Source organism: Myotis brandtii, unplaced genomic scaffold (assembly GCF_000412655.1).
Source record: "Myotis brandtii unplaced genomic scaffold, ASM41265v1 scaffold475, whole genome shotgun sequence".
Taxonomy (NCBI): Eukaryota; Metazoa; Chordata; class Mammalia; order Chiroptera; family Vespertilionidae; genus Myotis; species Myotis brandtii.
The window spans coordinates 2,700,008-2,717,398 of NW_005368148.1; the positions used below are offsets into that span (position 1 = coordinate 2,700,008).

Sequence of the window (17,391 nt, forward strand, 5' to 3'; positions counted from 1 at the left end):
ATTTGCATAAGGATACGCTGATTAGCCAATGGGAAGGGTAGCGGTCGTATGCCAATTACCATGTTTCTCTTTTATTAGTGTAGATTAATCCTCCATAAAAAATCTCTAAAGCACAGGGTTCAGAGAGCTTCCAGGTTGGTGAATGCATGAAGATGCTAGAGAGTGGCATGCTGAAGAAGACTTGAAAGCTTTGTGTTCCTTCCCCCATATCTTTCCCTATGTATCTCTTTCATCTGGCTGTCCCTGAATTTCATCCTTTTATAATAAACTGGTAATCTAGTAAGTAAGCTGTTTTCCTGAGTTCTGTGAACCATTCTAGCAAATTATTGCACCCAAAGAGGGGGTGGTGGGAATCTCCAATTTATAGCCAGTTGGTCAGAAGCACTGGTGACAACTTGGATTTGCCATTGGTGTCTGAAGTGAGGGGAGGGATGCAGTCTTGTGAGACTGATCTCTTAACCTGTGGGATCTGCACCAACCCCAAGAAGACAGTGTCAGAATTAAATTGCATTGTAGGACACCAAGTTGGTATTTACAGAGAACTGGATAATAGCTTGGTTTGGAGAAAACCTCCACACATCTGCTATCAAAAGTATTGAGAATAGAGTGTTGAAAAGAGAAACAGAGGGATAAAAGTACACTAAAATATAACCTAAGCTTCCAACTTAAGAAATGAGAAAAAGAACAAAATAAAATCTAAGCTTGCAGAAGGAAGGATAAAAAACCCAACAGAAAAAAATCAATGAAATAGAAAACAGAAAAACAATAGATAAAATCAATGAAGCTTAAGACCTTGAAGATACAAATTACCACATTCAGGAAGAAAGTGGGGACACCATTACTGACTCTACAGAAATTAAAAGGATTATAAGGGAATATTATAAGCAACTTTGTCCCAACAAATTAGACAATTTCTATGAAAGGGGAAAATTCCTTGAAAGATGCAAATTCTTAGAAAGACACAGATACCCAAAGACAATAGAAAATCTGAATAGGCCTATACCAACTAAAGGAAATGAGTTAGTAATTTAAAATTTTGTCATAAAGAGAAGCCCAGGTCCATATGGCTCTGCTGATAAATCTCATCAAATATTTGAAGAAGAAATGATACGAATCTGCACACATTATCAGAATATACAGGAGAGAACACTTCCCCACTCATTCCTTGAGACCAATGTTACCCTGATACCAAAGGCAGATAAAGACCACACATAAAAAAGAGTCTGCAAATATCCATCATGGAGATGAATACAAAACTTTTTAGCAAAATATTACCAAACCAAATTAAACAATATGTATGCCATACCTAATGAATATTTATTTAATATCTGAAAGTCAACTAATGCAATACACCATATTAATAGAATGAAAGACAAAAACCACATGATCATTTCAGTAGACATAGAAAACCATCTGAAAAAATCCAACAACCATTCTTCACAAAAACTCTCAGCAAACTAGGAATAGAAGGAAACTTGTATATATGCCCTTTACCTAACAAAAATTACCCTTAATTACTGAACACTTTCCTTCCAAGGATTAGAAATAAGACAAGGAAGTCTAGTGTTACAACTTCAGTTCAACATTGTCTTGGGAGATTCTAGCCAGGGCAATAAGTGGGGGAGAGAAACAGAGGGATAAAAGCATTCAGAAAAGAACTCCAAAAGAGAAAATTAAACATGTTTTTATCCATAGATAATATGATATTATATGTAGACATTTCTAAGGACTCAACCCTCCCCCCCCCAAAAAAATATATATTAGAACTAATACATAATTTAGCAAAGTTGAAGGACATTATATATAAACTAGAGGCCCGGTGCACGAAATTCTTGCAGGGGGGGTGTCTCTCAGCCGGCCTGCACCCTCAGGGGATGTCCGACTGCCGGTTTAGGCCCAGGGATCGGGCCTAAACTGGCAGTCAGACATCCCTCTCGCAATCCAGGAAGCTGCATTCACCACTGACCATACTTTTCATACAGATGAAAGGCATCTTGCTGTTGTATGGGCAACCACAAAATGTGCAAGCCAGAGTCCATGCATGTCATCGCTGCATCATCCTTTTTTTTCAGTGTTAGAGTAGCCTTGCCAGGTTTTAATTTTTAAATCTAAGAGACTGTTTCCAATATATAGGGTAGGGTCCCTAGGCCTGGCCAGCGATCAGGGCTGATCTGTGGGGCAACCGGCTGGCGGGGCAATGGGGGGCCCCCGCTGGCACCTGCCTTGGCTGGTGGCCTGGCGCCGCCAGCTGGCCGTCCCCATCCCCTGATCACCACTGCCGCTGCTGCTGGTCGCCTCACTCTAGGGGAGCAGATGCTCAACGCAGGAGCTGTCCCTGGCGGTCAGTGCATGTCATAGTGACCGGTTGTTCCGCCAGTCGTTCTGCTGTTAGGTCTATCTGCATATTAGGGTTTTATTATATAATATTGAAAGACAGTTAATATAAAATAGCAGTGGTAAAATCCTGATTCATTTCTGTGTGCTTTTCCTACCCTTGATTGAAGAGACAACTTTTCTGAGCTCCAATGAATGATTCCATAACCATCCATTTAAGAAGAAAAAGAATAATTGGGATTTTAGAAATTCAATTTTACATAATTACCACCTGAAAAATAATTATTTCCCCATTATCATGTTTGCAGAGCCTCTACAGAGATAAAAACAAGTACCAAAATTATTGTTGCTAACAGCTGATGATCTATAGCATCGTTAGAGGCAGGTGGTGCCATTAACAACACCTTCCCCCCACCACTCCCACCCCCAAACACAGGCTTCAAGAGTTCCAAGATCTCTTTGTGAATCTTACCACTCTGTATTTAGAATTCAAGGGCTGCAGGACATCCCCAAAATTCTTGCCTATTGGTGCTCTATCCACGATATTAGGAATTAATGGCTTTATCAGATCTTTGAAAAATGGAGGCTCTGGACCTCTGCTCAGATTGGCCACTGTGTCCTAGAACAGAGAACATTTGCTTAAGGAGTGCACAACATAGAGACAAAGACTCTTTCCCAAGTTCCCCATCCCCAGAAATACCTTCATTAAAGAAATCTACCCCCGCTCCCTCAATCTCTCCCTCTCTCTCTTTCTCCCTTCAAGAGCTAACTACTTTAACAAAATGTGAGGGGCACCCCTGCTAAAATGTGAGCCTAGATGTGCATAAGGTAAACTTCTGTCACTAAAAGACAGTTTTGGTCGTAGGCAACACTTTCACTTCCCTAAGCAGCATGGTTCAGTGACCACAGTGTAAGCTTGGAAGCATGTTACACTCTTCAGATTCCAGGAGAGCCGTTTTTCAAATGTGTGACTTTGAACAGGAGTCTAACACATGATAAGCTTTTGTAACATGACACTGTAGTTAGTCTTTTAATTTTTACAAAGTGTTGAACCTCTCTTATTCAGAATCAGTACCAAGTTTTTTTTCTAAATCCTCCACTGTGCTGATTAAAGAATATAACAAATACATTTTTAATTTAAAAGTTAAGACCAGCCGATATCCCAACTGGTTTAATGTGTTTTCCACAAAATTTGCCACCTTTAATAATGTCATCAAAATGTTAACTTCAAATTTTAAATAGCCCCCATATGGATTTAATATACTTTCATAATCACTTTATATATTTAATTTTTATAGCAGCCATATAATCTATTATCACTCCCATACTATGAATGAGAATATAAGCTTGGAGTAGTTTTTCAAGATCGCATAGCCGAAACCGGTTTGGCTCAGTGGATAGAGCGTCGGCCTGCGGACTGAAAGGTCCCAGGTTCGATTCCGGTCAAGGGCACATACCTTGGTTGCGGGCATATCCCCAATAGGAGATGTGCAGGAGGCAGCTAATCGATGTTTCTCTCTCATCGATGTTTCTAACTCTCTATCTCTCTCCCTTCCTCTCTGTAAAAAATCAATAAAATATATTTAAAAAAAAAAAAGATCGCATAGCTAGTCTTAGGTACATAACCATAAAACTGTGAAACATTTCCACAAAATGATTCACACTTTTCTTCCTAAATACCACTCTAAAATTTGAAGACTCTATTTCCATAGGAAGAGCTATAGACCTATGATAACAATGAAAGTTAAACAGTGGTTTTCTCTATGGATGTGTTATAAGTTTATACTTTTTCTATGTAATCTGAATAATCTACAAATAGTTATAGCTTCTATGATGAAAAATAAAATAGTTCTACTTTGAAAAAATGTATCAAAGCTCAAATTAAGAACCTTATGATGAAACAATAATCAAAATTATATCCTAATACCTTGTATTGAAACTTCAAACACACACACAGTAAGCAATTAATTAGATGGAGGCATATGAAATTGCCAGTATTCAACTACAGAAACAGTAATTTCATTTGTCTCAATTAATAAATCCAAGCTCTTCCTTTAAAAGGCCTTTACTGTCTTTGCTATGCCATAATTGTTTTACACTGTCCTGGGGCTCTTATGGTATTATACAATAGTGGTTACCACCATCAAAAGACATTTACTAAATCCAAATTTACTCTCTGTTCCATTTCTTAGGAATACCTCATAGCTATATATATATATGTATATATATATATAAGGTTTTTTTAAAAAAACTGAACACTCACAGCTAAAGTTCTTATTTTGCTTCCCTCTGTATCTCCCCACCTCTGAGACACACACGTGTACAATTTTTGATTACCGTAGCAATGGCCTTAGCAAGGCCTCTGTAGAGCTGGATGTAAGCAGACAGGGTGTGTGGTCCATAAATTGTAGATGCTGCCTCATACCGCTGAACCTGCAGGAAAGGCAAGGCCATGTTGTACACAGCTAAAGTTCTTATTTTGCTTCCCTCTGTATCTCCCCACCTCTGAGACACACACGTGTACAATTTTTGATTACCGTAGCAATGGCCTTAGCAAGGCCTCTGTAGAGCTGGATGTAAGCAGACAGGGTGTGTGGTCCATAAATTGTAGATGCTGCCTCATACCGCTGAACCTGCAGGAAAGGCAAGGCCATGTTGTACACCATTCTGCTTCTTTCAATCCACTTACAGAGGTGTCACACTTAGGTGAGGGGTAGTGCTCAGACATCGTGTGTAATTCAAACTGGCACAAATCAAGATTAACGATGACAAAGGCAGGGGGAGGAGGCATTTTCACTTACCAGCTAAAGTACATGGCTCCCATCAACTACATGCTAAAGTAGCAGTGGCTCCTCATGGCTTGTGCCATTTGGCCTTGTCAGTCCATTTAATCTGAATGTAGATACTAGCTCCCGCACTTATGTCTATTTTAAGTAGTTGTAATAGAAATGTTTTCCCCTGAGGAGCATAGCAGGAGAAAATTTTAACCTGCCATAGAGCTATAAAATAGAACCAAATACATCTCCTTTTGCCTGAGCTCCAAGCCTTTGGTTGTTCCCCAGAATCCTCAAATTCATCAGATTTAAAATAAAACTCCTCACTCCAAACACACCAGCTTTCCCTGCGATGTTCTTCATCTCAGTGAAGGCCAGCCTTCCTGTCTCCCGCGCCAGGACCAGCTGGCCGGCATCAGGTTCCTCTCCCCCATCCTACCTCCTATGAGTCTCCAACTCCTCATTCCTTAAAATCTCCTGACTCCTTTCATTTTCCTCTGTCTCTACTGCTTTTACCTTGGCCAAACGCTTACCTCTCACCCCAATTGCTACAGCTCCTTAATCAGTTCTGTCTCCACACTTGCTCTTTGGATTCATGTTCTGCACTGCCATCCTCGTGACCGTTCTAAGTCACAAATTTGATAAGAACATTCCTTTGAGTTCTACAGTTCCCCAAAACCTTCCTTCTTGAGGCAATGCTCTGTAGCATAGCATAAAAGACTCTTCACTAACCCCTGCCTTGCACTCTAGCCCCTGTCTCACTACGCTTATCATGGAACTCAACTAATCATGGCCTCTTAAATGTACTGTCAACCCCTCTGGACATTTGCATATGTAGCTCCCTCCATTATTAAACACCTCCCCTAACTTTTATTTGCCAATTAGCCCTTACTCACTCTCAAGAACTCAGACAAATGTTACATCTTCCAAAAATCTGCCAGTCCCCATGCTCAAATACTTAGTCTAGATGGGTGCTCTTTCTCACTCTCTCTCTCTTTTTTTCATACACTTTGTGCATCCCTTTCACAGAAATGTAATCATCTGCTTTCTTCTCTTTTACTTGACCATAAATTCTAGTGGTCTTGAGGACAGGGGCAGATTCTTATTCATTTTTATGCCCAGATAGTGGCTACTACTGCATGTCTCAACACATACCTGTTGAATGAATGAGTGAATAAATAAATTAACTAATTAATACCAATCCTTGCAGGAGCATGTCCCTGAACCAGGAGATAAGCTTGTATTTGTGCCATGAACTCCTTTGATCATCTACTGAGGCTATGGGCCCTTCTCAGATTAATATTTATAAGTGCATAAAATAAAATGCATGAGTTGACAAAGGCAACTAATTAGAATGAAATACATTAATCAAGCACTAATAAACCAACTTTGTGATAAATAATGTTTGTGCTTCTTTATTGAACAACAAGATTTAGCAACAAATTTAATCACTACTGTGATTTTAAAATAGGGATGAGAGTAAAAGATATTCCCAGATCTTAAATAATGGTGTGTGATATTAAAAATATCTGTGGTTCCTATTGGTGACAAAGTCAGAGATACTGCTAATATTATTGTCATTTGTCACCTGTATTCATAATTGGAGGAAATGCTAAATAATAAATAGTTACAGATAAATAAAAAATGAGTAAATGAAAAAGCATTCCCATTCAAATTTACCCCAATTAAGAACCTTTATTCAACAGGATTTCCTAGAAGGTGGGGCCCTCTGATAAAGTCAACAGAGGGCATGAAGCAGATTCCACTGCTAATATCACTGAACATTTGCCACGGGGTAGACTACATGCCTGGGTATGGACTACAAACACATTAGAAAGCATTAGTTGCTGGACTCTAAACTATTCTCATGTTTTTTAATTACTATTGTTAAAAAGTACTTGGACTACTTTCTGTACTATTTGTAAACAAGGAAACATCACCAACCAGCAGCCTCCCCTCAATTCTCTGTGACTCTGTTGCTTAGTCTAAACCAGTGGTCGGCAAACTCATTAGTCAACAGAGGCAAATATCAACAGTACAACGATTGAAATTTCTTTTGAGAGCCAAATTTTTTAAACTTAAACTATATAGGTAGGTACATTGTTATTAACTTAATTAGGGTACTCCTAAGGCTCAGGAAGAGCCACACTCAAGGGGCCAAAAAGCCGCATGTGGCTCGCGAGCTGCCGACCACGGGATACCATCTATAATAATAAAAGCATGATATGCTAATTAGACCAGATGACCTTCCAGATGAAGCCAGGGCTGCAAAGGAAGCCCGGGTCTCAGGTGCCAGAGGGAAGCCAGTGCCAGCAGCAGGGGGAAGGAAGGTCCACTCTTGCACAAATTTCGTGCATCGGGCCTCTAGTGGATATAATAATATCTTGCTGCAGGGCTTATTATGAGGATTAGTTAAGATCACATTTGCAAGGTGTTCAGCTAATGCATTCAATAAATGGTAACCAGCAGTGGGAGCATTTCAAGGTCCTACACAAGCTTAAGGCACCAGAAGCATGAGGGACAGAGTTAGGAATGCTGCGTGCCACAACCCAAACTTACAACATGGGCTCCTGACAAAATAACTTATTTCAGGAAAAGTGAAAGTCAGTGAGACTAGATTTCTAACCTGAACTTGTAAATGGTCAACCTAGAACCACCAAACACAACTTCTGGCTTATCATTCTCTTATCTGTCCTAAAACAACGTCATCTCTCAAAAACATGATTAAGTAAGTCTAGAAAGAAAACCTGCATTTAATACAATAGTGTTGGCCAGGGTATATTTCACTTAAATAATAAAGACGTTTTACTTTACCTGGTATTCTTCATAGGTGGCAATGTAATGTGTATATACATTGCACAGACCTGAAATAACAACAGTCATATTCTGCATCCCATAAGTTGCAAACTCCTGGGAGGGGGGAAGAGGTAGAGCCCAGTTAAATTACTCTTCATCTTAAAGTTTATTATAGTCCCAGTTATACTGAACCACAGATATAACTCATTAGTGTAAGATGTCTCTCTTAACAATATTCTTCCTACTGATCAAAACTGCCTGAGAATGCAGAAGTATCAGAGAGTCCTGGATAAAAGTTAGAGCCATAACTCTGTACTATAGTTGGACAAATCAATGGATCTGTGAACATCTTAATGATTGCATTTGCAGATGTAGAATCTTATTACTAAAATAAAGATATTTTATTAATTTCCTATAAAAGTATAATGGGAGGTTACTAGCTAATGACAGTAGCTATTCCCAGGCCCAAGTAATAAGGCATTTGCTGATTATGACATTTTAGAACCATTTACAATACTTCCTCAATATAAATAAAATCATAATTATAAATAAAACACATAATTATCAGTATGTATTAGATTTTATTTAGATAAGACTTTAAGATATTAAGATACTCAGGGTTTATTTATCATTTAATCCATAAAACCATTATTAATTTTTAAATTATTAATACATAAATATCAATAAAATGTTTTAACCTGACTATAGTTCCCTTATATTTTTTAACTTAGTCTTATAACACCAATATTTCATATTTACCTCTAGCCATTACTTTAAGAAGTGTAAATCTCTAGTTATTTTAGCAAAGATTAATTTAAAAGGTATTAGATCATATAGCTAGAGAATTCTCTTCACCAAATATAAATGCATAGATGTTATTTTATTTTTAACTTACTGCTTTAATTGCCTCCCGAAGTCTTCGTCCAGACATGGTCCTGAGTGAAGAAAACAGAATTATCTAAGTGTTTTCCTACTTAGAAGGTGTGCAAAATGACATGTAGTAAAAGAAAAAATGTTATCCTGACTCATTACACAATCATAAAGTATGTAGGGACTCTGACAAAGCTAAGCTAAAGGTGAGCCTTTTTCCTGGCTGTCATATCTTCAAAACAAATTCTAAAATGAAAACAGATAACTTGAAGGAGGGAAAAAGAATCAATAAATATCACTAGCAAAAGATCACAATCATTTTCCATTCATTGATTCAACAAAATATATTGGTTATGTTCTTTGTTAGTAAGAGCTAAGGCAAGTAGAGAGTATATTGTTCCTGCCACAAAGAATTTACTATTTTATTCATTAATTTAATCCTTCATAAAACTCTGAGCACCTACTACATACCAGGCCTACTTCTAAATACTAAGGATTAGCAGTGTGGAGCTAACATTGTAGGGAAGACAGAGGGTCAATAAGCAAATTAAAAAGGGAGATGACAATAAGTGCTATGAAGAATATAAGGTAGGTTAAAGAATGAAAGGGAATGGTGGTGTCATTGTGGTGGTGATGGTGGTGCTGATGCTGTAGTGAGGTGGCAATGGTGGTGGTGGTGGTAGTGGTGGTGGTGGTGGTGGTGCTGATGCTGTAGTGATGTGACAATGGTGGTGGTGGTGGTAGTGGTGGTGGTGGTGGTGGTGCTGATGGTGGTGGTGCTGATGCTGTAGTGATGTGGCAATGGTGGTGGAGGTGCTGGTGCTGATCCTGTAGTGATGTGACAATGATGGTGGAGGTGCTGGTGCTGATGCTGTAGTGATGTGGCGGCGGTGGTGGTGGTGGTGGTGCTGATGGTGGTGGTGCTGATGCCGCAGTGATGTGGCAGCGGTGTTGGTGGAGGCGGTGGTGGGTGAAGACAATGTTACATAGTATAGGCAGGACTGGCATCTCTGTTAGAGCTCTGAGCAGAGAACTGAAGGAATGTAAGAGTTGGCCATGGGGATTACTGGAGCACAAGTGTTTCAGGGAGACGGAACCATAAATTCAAAAGACAGAAGCATGCTTGATGAGTCTGGGAACTGCAATGAAGCCGAAGTGGCTGAAGCAGGGGAGAGAGGGGAGAGTCGGATGAAATCAGACCAACGAGCGTAGCTAAGATCATATAGTGCCCTTAGGCTATTGTAAGGGTCTGAGGATTCACCTAGAGTGAAATGGGAAGCCAGTGGAGAGTTTTGAGCAGGACATGGCTTAACTTGTGTTTTAAAGGGCTTCCTCCAGCTGTGGTGTTGATAAAACACTCTAGAGAAGAAAGGGAGGGAGCAAGAAGGCAAGACAGGGAGAAATAATGGTTGCTTGGCAGGGGGTGGGGGAGAGGGGGAGGGACAGGGGACAGTAATAGAAAGTATTGGGAAGAACATACAGAATTTGCTGAAGGATAGAAAGTGAGGGAAATTGAAAAAGAAAGAATTCAGGGATGACTCCTAGACTTAGGCCTGAGCCACAGGAAAGCTATACACTTGCCTCTTACTAAGATAGGAAAGACTGCGTGAGGAGGAGACTTAAAACATTCTTTCATGCTTTTAAAACCTAAAGTAATTATTTCAAGGGTCTGTATTTTAATATTACGTCAAGTCTTTCTACTGACATCACAATTCACATCATTTTAATTTGGAATGATATGTTTTCAAATGTTTATGTTTGCTTCAAGTTACACACTAGTAACAAGCATAGAGAGGGTTATTCTGCTGAGGTCCCACCACCAGAGGGTGGGAATATTTGTCAGCGATGCCAAATATAACACGGTGAGATACAAAGGGGTCAGTGAAGAATTACCTGCCCATGATAAGTGACCCCAACAGAAACACATATACAATAACTACCTTTTTCTTAAAGTTGCAATTCTTTTTTAACCCTCACCGGGGAATATGTTTTTATTAATTTTGAGAGAGAGAAAAGGAGAGGGAGAGAGAGAGAGAGAGAGAGAGAGAGCGAGGAAGAAGGAGTACACTGTCAAAGACTAGACTATTTGGTGGTAGGTTTGAGACATTATAAAAAATAATAAAGCAATTAAAAGATAGGTGGAAATGTCACAAGTCATTATTCACATGATACCCTCCTACCAGTAAGCTGCATCTGACTCTCTCTAGTTCCTTGGATAAGGCCCATATACAGGTGGGTTTGAGGTAATCAAGTCTTTATTCCTTTGAATGGCTGCACTTGACCAGCTAGTCTAAAGAAAGAGAGTGCCAGTGGGCCTGAAGTCAGGAAGAATGGGGGGGGGGGGGGGGGGCTGAAAGAGAGAGATCGGTTGTTTTCCATCTAAGGATCGAACCCAAAACCTACGTCTGTGCCCTGACTGGGAATCTAACCCAAACATTTTGGAGTAGGGGACCACCTGGCCAGGCCACAATAATTACATTTTTTAAACTACAAAATGAAAAAGAAGGACTTACGTAAGCTCCCCAGGGATAGCAGTTATGGCCAAGGACCCAAGAGTAATGATCTGAACGTCAACAATATCCGGGTGCCAGGGATGAGGTTTGGACAGCTAAGAACCCAAAATATGAACACTGTGTTAGGAATATTATTCTTTCTATGATCAAGCGACCTGTGATGATCACAGAAGTTTATTGAAGGATGCAAATGTTTCCAGCTGCTTTTGGTGTCTCCTGCCACCATAGATTTTATTTCTAATTCATGATATAACATTAAATGTTTTATCTAGTCATAACATGTTAATCTCAAACGCCAATGCCCCATTAACCTGGACGTATTTTCTCATCAATGATGTCTGGTGGATCTGTCAGTGTGGAATCACAATGTGCAACCGAGGACCAAGGACCTACTAGAGCACAGTGGTGACTCTCCTCGTACACAAAAAATAAGTAACTCGATCATTTGGATTAGCTTCACTTAATAACTTCTTACTCTAAAAGCACTTCAAATTTTCAGTTACTTTCCACCTTTTCTCCAAGAAAATCTATCCTTTTCCGTACTCACATTAGTGTAGAATCTTTCCCTCTATTCCTTCCCTTTCCTCTCTTTCTTCTGCCTGAAGAATTTTAATTGAATATTAGGGGGGGAAAAACTCTATTAAATTGTTTTCTACATCAACAGTTCATATTATAAACACTGGCATCGCACTTTGACATTTAGAATGTGAAAATCCATGTTCCAAAGGAATAGGAAAAGAATGTTGCTTTAGTTAATAACATTGCCTGGCTTGTGAGAAAACGGAGACATGGACATGTTCCTTGTTATAGGGACTGCGATGCTCTTCTCTACAGAGAATTCTGTGTGAACTCCTATCCTTAGGGTAACATAATGAATCTTAAGTAAGACAACTGTTATTTTTATTCTTCCTCTCTCTGGGTTCTTATTGTTCCAGTTATTTATCATAAATTCAAAGTTACAATATTAAATAATCATACCCCTTATTTTTTAGACTCATGGCATCCATACTTTTGACATTAAATATTTTGATGTGGGAATATCTGAGTAAGACCTCCCATGCCAATACAGGTATACCATTGACATCCGACAATTCATACATTTTAAAAAGCAATACACTAATTTCACCGTGATAACAAAAAATGCTTTACCTCGCCAGTGTGAATAAGGACGGGCTTTGGTTTCTGACACTCTTTCATTTCATCAGAGGGCCTGCCGAAGAGCTGATCCCGAAGAGTGTCCCAAAATGGATCTGATACTGTTGTCCCTGTTAGGAATGTTTTAATTGATATGACTCCAATCCTCTGGAGAAAATGTCATCATTTTGACAGCTGTTGTACAACAATGCTTTCAGGAGTCTCAGAGATTTCACTAAGATTGTTATTTAATGATTCCAAGACAGTCTGAATAATAGAAGAAGCAAAATTTCCTGTGCATCCTAAAATAGGAGCCATTATTTAATTAGATCTTCAGTGTGGTTGATAGAATAAAAGAATATATTTTGCTCAACATCCTTGAAGTTTTGTTTCTATTGCTCCTTCTCTTCCACATTTCAAGTAAAAACAGTATGGCACAATTCACTGTAGACTTTCCATTTTGAAAACTAAAAACGACACCTCCAATTGGAAGTGTTAGTTGTTAGGCTTGGGATCCCTGAAAAAGCCTCTCTTGAATCCCCACTTACTTATCTACACACATACCCACAATCAGGAAAAAACCAAAACCTCGCCTAAGATCCATAATCTGGGGAAATTTTATGTTAACTACAAAACCTATCGACTTAGAATCTATAATCCATTAGGAAAATATAACAATTATAAACGCATGTGGGTCGAATAAAAGAGCACCAAAGTACATAAACCAAAGCCTATTATTACAATGAAATCAGGATAAAGTTATAAAACCTAAAACAATCAGTTATAAATTAAGGAAGATCCTGGAAACACACACAGGAAGGGGACCTGGGACCACACGCGTTAGGCTCCTCAAGGCCTCTACCCTGAGGAATTCTGTCTTCAGTAACGGGATAAGGAAAAGAGACACTAGTAACCAATTGGAAGAGCCGATTCATGTTGTGGAAGGTACAATGACAACTCCCTCCTGCACCCGCCAACCGCGCCCGCCCCCCCGCCAGCCCAAGCACAATTTAAAATTATTCACCCACAGACTAAAACACAAAGAGGATTTGTCTCTGATTCTACTTGAATGCGTGGAAAGCTGAGTGACGGAAGACACCCGTCCCTGGGAAATGTGGTTGTCATGCACAAACCTGGAGTCCCTGCACACCCCTGGATTTAGAAGAAATACAGTCACTGTGTTGGCTACATGTACACCCTCCTCAGGGACACAACCCCAAAGCTCCAGAAGCTGGGGCCACAGGTTCCATTCGTCTGCACCTCACCCTGCGTGAAGTTGAAGGTCCCGGCTCCATCGATCGTGCCAGCTGCGAAACTGTAGCCCAGCGCTGGCTTACATGTCTTTGCCTAAAGGAAAGATGTTTAGAACAAAAAAGGAAAAAAAGAAACAGAAGTTAAGCTTCCACTAATGATGAGATCAGCCCTGAGCTTTCCCCTTGTGGCATGGTCAGTGTGACTCAGCCACACCTACCGTGTGTGTGGAATTGAGTGGGACGGTGACGTCTGTCATATTCACCCACTGATGAGCCGAAGTCAGTGGTCCAGTTAACTCCTGGGAAGCCAAGGCATACAGCGCCTAGAAAACCCACAGAAGCTCACTGTTAAGAGCTAAAATGAACATTACCACTGCATCCAGTAAGTACCAATTGGGAGAAGGATCTCTCAGACAAGTTTTATTCTGCTGGGTCCATAGCAGTAGCCACTACACAGGTGATCTCTTTGTTGCTTCCCTGAAGATGGAAGGTCCTGAATGGCTGACCTGTGCTTTTCCCCACAAAGATGAAACCCTAGTGATCCAGGATGTGGCACAAAAGGCCCCAATCTCACCTGCCAACCTGTTGCTTCCCTGAAGATGGAAGGCCCTGGATGGCTGACCTGTGCTTTTCCCCACAAAGATGAAACCGGAGTGATCCAGGATGTGGCACAAAAGGCCCCAATCTCACTGGAAAGACGTCAAGAAAATGTAAGATTAGAAGTGGGAGGGCTGTGTGACCTTCTCCGCCAGAACAAGAGTGTATCCTCGGGCATCCTCAGTCCTTGAGTCCTCTGGCAGGGCTGGCTTGAGGAGATGCCAAAGGGCGGCTTGAAAACTTCAGGCCCCGCTTCATCTGCATAAACTCCCCTAACACCCCGCTGCTCTTTGATGATCTTTTTTTCCCCCAATGTGGTCAACTGATGCTTTTTCAATCTTATGGGAAAAGTGAGTCAACCCATGATTAGAAATGTTTTTACTGATCTGTATACAACAGAGGCAAATCCTGCTTCAGTACAAGTCCCTTTGCCGGAGACCTAACTCCTTTCCACACCATCCCAGTTTCAACTGCCCCCTGGGAGCTCTGAGCTGAGTGACCTCAGATGCAGCTGCCTCCCTGGTGAGGAGGCCGTCGTGCCTTGCTGAGAAGAGAATGCAGAATGTGGGACAAATCCCTCTGACTCCCACGCCCAGAAAGATAACAAAATTTCTGACACCTAATTGTGTCACAGATGCACTCCCTAAATAGAATCTGTTAATTTAGAGCAATCCACTGATAATACCACAGTAATTAAAAAGAAACTGCAGCAATTAGGGCTGGCTAGTGTCTGGTGTTTTTAAAGGTGCTTTTGATCTTCCTTAATTGCTGCTGAAACATTTTAGAATCAGTGGAACAAAATATTTACTTACACTCACACGCACACGCGTGTGTGTACAACAAAGGTATAAGTAAGCTATGAAAAGGAAGAGACTTAACTCTCGTTATCAGAGATATCTCAACTCTCCAGCTCATCTTTTAGGTCAGAAATCTCTCCATTGAAGCTGACACATAATATGGGACTAAATGAAAGATCAAATTTAGGAGAGGGAAGAGAGTAGAGTAAATCATAGTAATCTCGCTGTAGACCAGGTTCTCTCATCAAAAAAAAAAAAAAAGTTAAGGTAACATGGATGATCTTTGCCATATCAAAGAAGACTAGAACTCATTTGAATCCAAATTGTGAGAGCAGTGAGTTGTGGGGCTCAGCTTTGCATTGTCACCGAAGGAAAAGTTAAGAAATGCATCACCATTAAACCAGTATTATGTGAAATGTTGAAGGGTATCCTTTAAGAAGAGGAGGAAGAGGAGGAGGAGGAGGAGGAGGAGGAGGAGGAGGAGGAGGAGGAGGAAGAAGAAGAAGAAAAAGAAGAAGAAGAAGAAGAAGAAGAAGAAGAAGAAGAAGAAGAAGAAGAAGAAGAAGAAGAAGAAGAAGAAGAAGAAGAAGAAGAAGAAGAAGAAGAAGAAGAAGAAGAAGAAGAAGAAGAAGAAGAAGAAGAAGAAGAAGAAGAAGAAGAAGAAGAAGAAGAAGAAGAAGAAGAAGAAGAAGAAGAAGAAGAAGAAGAAGAAGAAGAAGAAGAAGAAGAAGAAGAAGAAGAAGAAGAAGAAGAAGAAGAAGAAGAAGAAGAAGAAGAAGAAGAAGAAGAAGAAGAAGAAGAAGAAGAAGAAGAAGAAGAAGAAGAAGAAGAAGAAGAAGAAGAAGAAGAAGAAGAAGAAGAAGAAGAAGAAGAAGAAGAAGAAGAAGAAGAAGAAGAAGAAGAAGAAGAAGAAGAAGAAGAAGAAGAAGAAGAAGAAGAAGAAGAAGAAGAAGAAGAAGAAGAAGAAGAAGAAGAAGAAGAAGAAGAAGAAGAAGAAGAAGAAGAAGAAGAAGAAGAAGAAGAAGAAGAAGAAGAAGAAGAAGAAGAAGAAGAAGAAGAAGAAGAAGAAGAAGAAGAAGAAGAAGAAGAAAAGATTAAAATATGAACAATAAAGTAAATATATACCTATCAACAATTGAATCTAAAAATCAAAATAAACAAAGAAGAAATCTAACGAACAAAATAAACTGATGAGTAAAATAGCATCGGAGGCATGGAAACATGGAACACACTGATGAATCCCAGAGGGAAGGAGGGGGGTAAGAAGAGACTAACCAAAGATTGTATGTGCATATATGCATCATCTATGGACACAGACAATAGGTTGGTGAAGGCCTGGGGCGGGGCGGGACCCAGGAAACCAGGTGGAGGGAGACAATGAGAGGAAAAGGAGGACATCTGTAATACTTTCAACAATAAAGATTTTTAAAAAGAAATGGCTAAGTGATTTGGCAGGCAAGTCCCTGAGAGATTTCTGAGCCTCTGAAACCGTCTGGTCATATATATACCACGCTAATTGAAAACCTTACAATCTAGCTATCATCCCACTGCCCGAAGCAAGCCCTCTGGCAGAGGTAAAATGTACTTCCTGTAAGTGGTTGGACCAGGCAGTCAGAGAGAGATTCCTGTGTGGCTTGTGCAAGAAACCTTCCCAACTGCCCTGCAGCAGCAACCAGCTTTCCAGACCCCTCGGTGCTGCTTGAGCTCTTCTTGTCTTCATAGTTAGGGACTTCCTAAAGAACAATGTCAGCAGATCTTCAAGAACAATCCTATATAATCCTATATAATAAAAAGCTAATAAGCTAATTAGACCGAACAGCAGAACGACAGTTCGGATGACCTTTCAGACAACCCGTCTGGACGACCTTCCGGACAAAGTCGGGCTGCAAGGGCCGAGCCCCTTGCACAGATTTCATGCGTCAGGCCTCTAGTTTTAAATGAAGATCAAAGAGTGGGTGCATGGCTTACCGTAGCTCTCTGGTATAGGGTCCGTCCTATAATTTGTGTGCTGTCGAGCATATCCTGTCCAGGTCCCCTAGCCATGCACATGGTAGCCTTGAACAAAATGAGACAGATGTGTTCTTGGTGAATAAAGCAAGTATTTTATACCTGGCTGGTATGGCTCAGTGGTTGAGCATCAACCTATGAGCCGGGAGGTCACGGTTCAATTCCAAGTCAGGGTATATGCCGGAGTAGCGGACTTGATCCCCAGTAGGGGATGTGTAGGAGGCAGCTGATCAATGATTTTCTGTCATCATTGATGTTTCTATCTCTCTCTCCCTCTCCCTTCCTCTCTGAAATCAATAAAAATGTATTTTTTAAA

General features: G+C 40.2%; 1 protein-coding gene across 1 annotated transcript in view; it reads right to left on the reverse strand.

Moving 5' to 3' along the window:
* The window catches only part of ASAH2 (N-acylsphingosine amidohydrolase (non-lysosomal ceramidase) 2), an 81,145-nt gene that overhangs the window by 5,731 nt on the left and 58,023 nt on the right, over positions 1 to 17,391 (reverse strand). The window contains exons 10-18 of the mRNA XM_014547456.1: positions 17,037 to 17,123; positions 13,893 to 13,997; positions 13,687 to 13,768; positions 12,437 to 12,552; positions 11,288 to 11,382; positions 8,800 to 8,839; positions 7,923 to 8,018; positions 4,872 to 4,967; positions 2,807 to 2,953 (exon numbers count right to left, since the gene is read on the reverse strand). Of these exons, the coding sequence (XP_014402942.1) occupies positions 2,807 to 2,953; positions 4,872 to 4,967; positions 7,923 to 8,018; positions 8,800 to 8,839; positions 11,288 to 11,382; positions 12,437 to 12,552; positions 13,687 to 13,768; positions 13,893 to 13,997; positions 17,037 to 17,123 (864 nt within the window). The remainder of the gene's footprint in view (positions 1 to 2,806; positions 2,954 to 4,871; positions 4,968 to 7,922; positions 8,019 to 8,799; positions 8,840 to 11,287; positions 11,383 to 12,436; positions 12,553 to 13,686; positions 13,769 to 13,892; positions 13,998 to 17,036; positions 17,124 to 17,391) is intronic.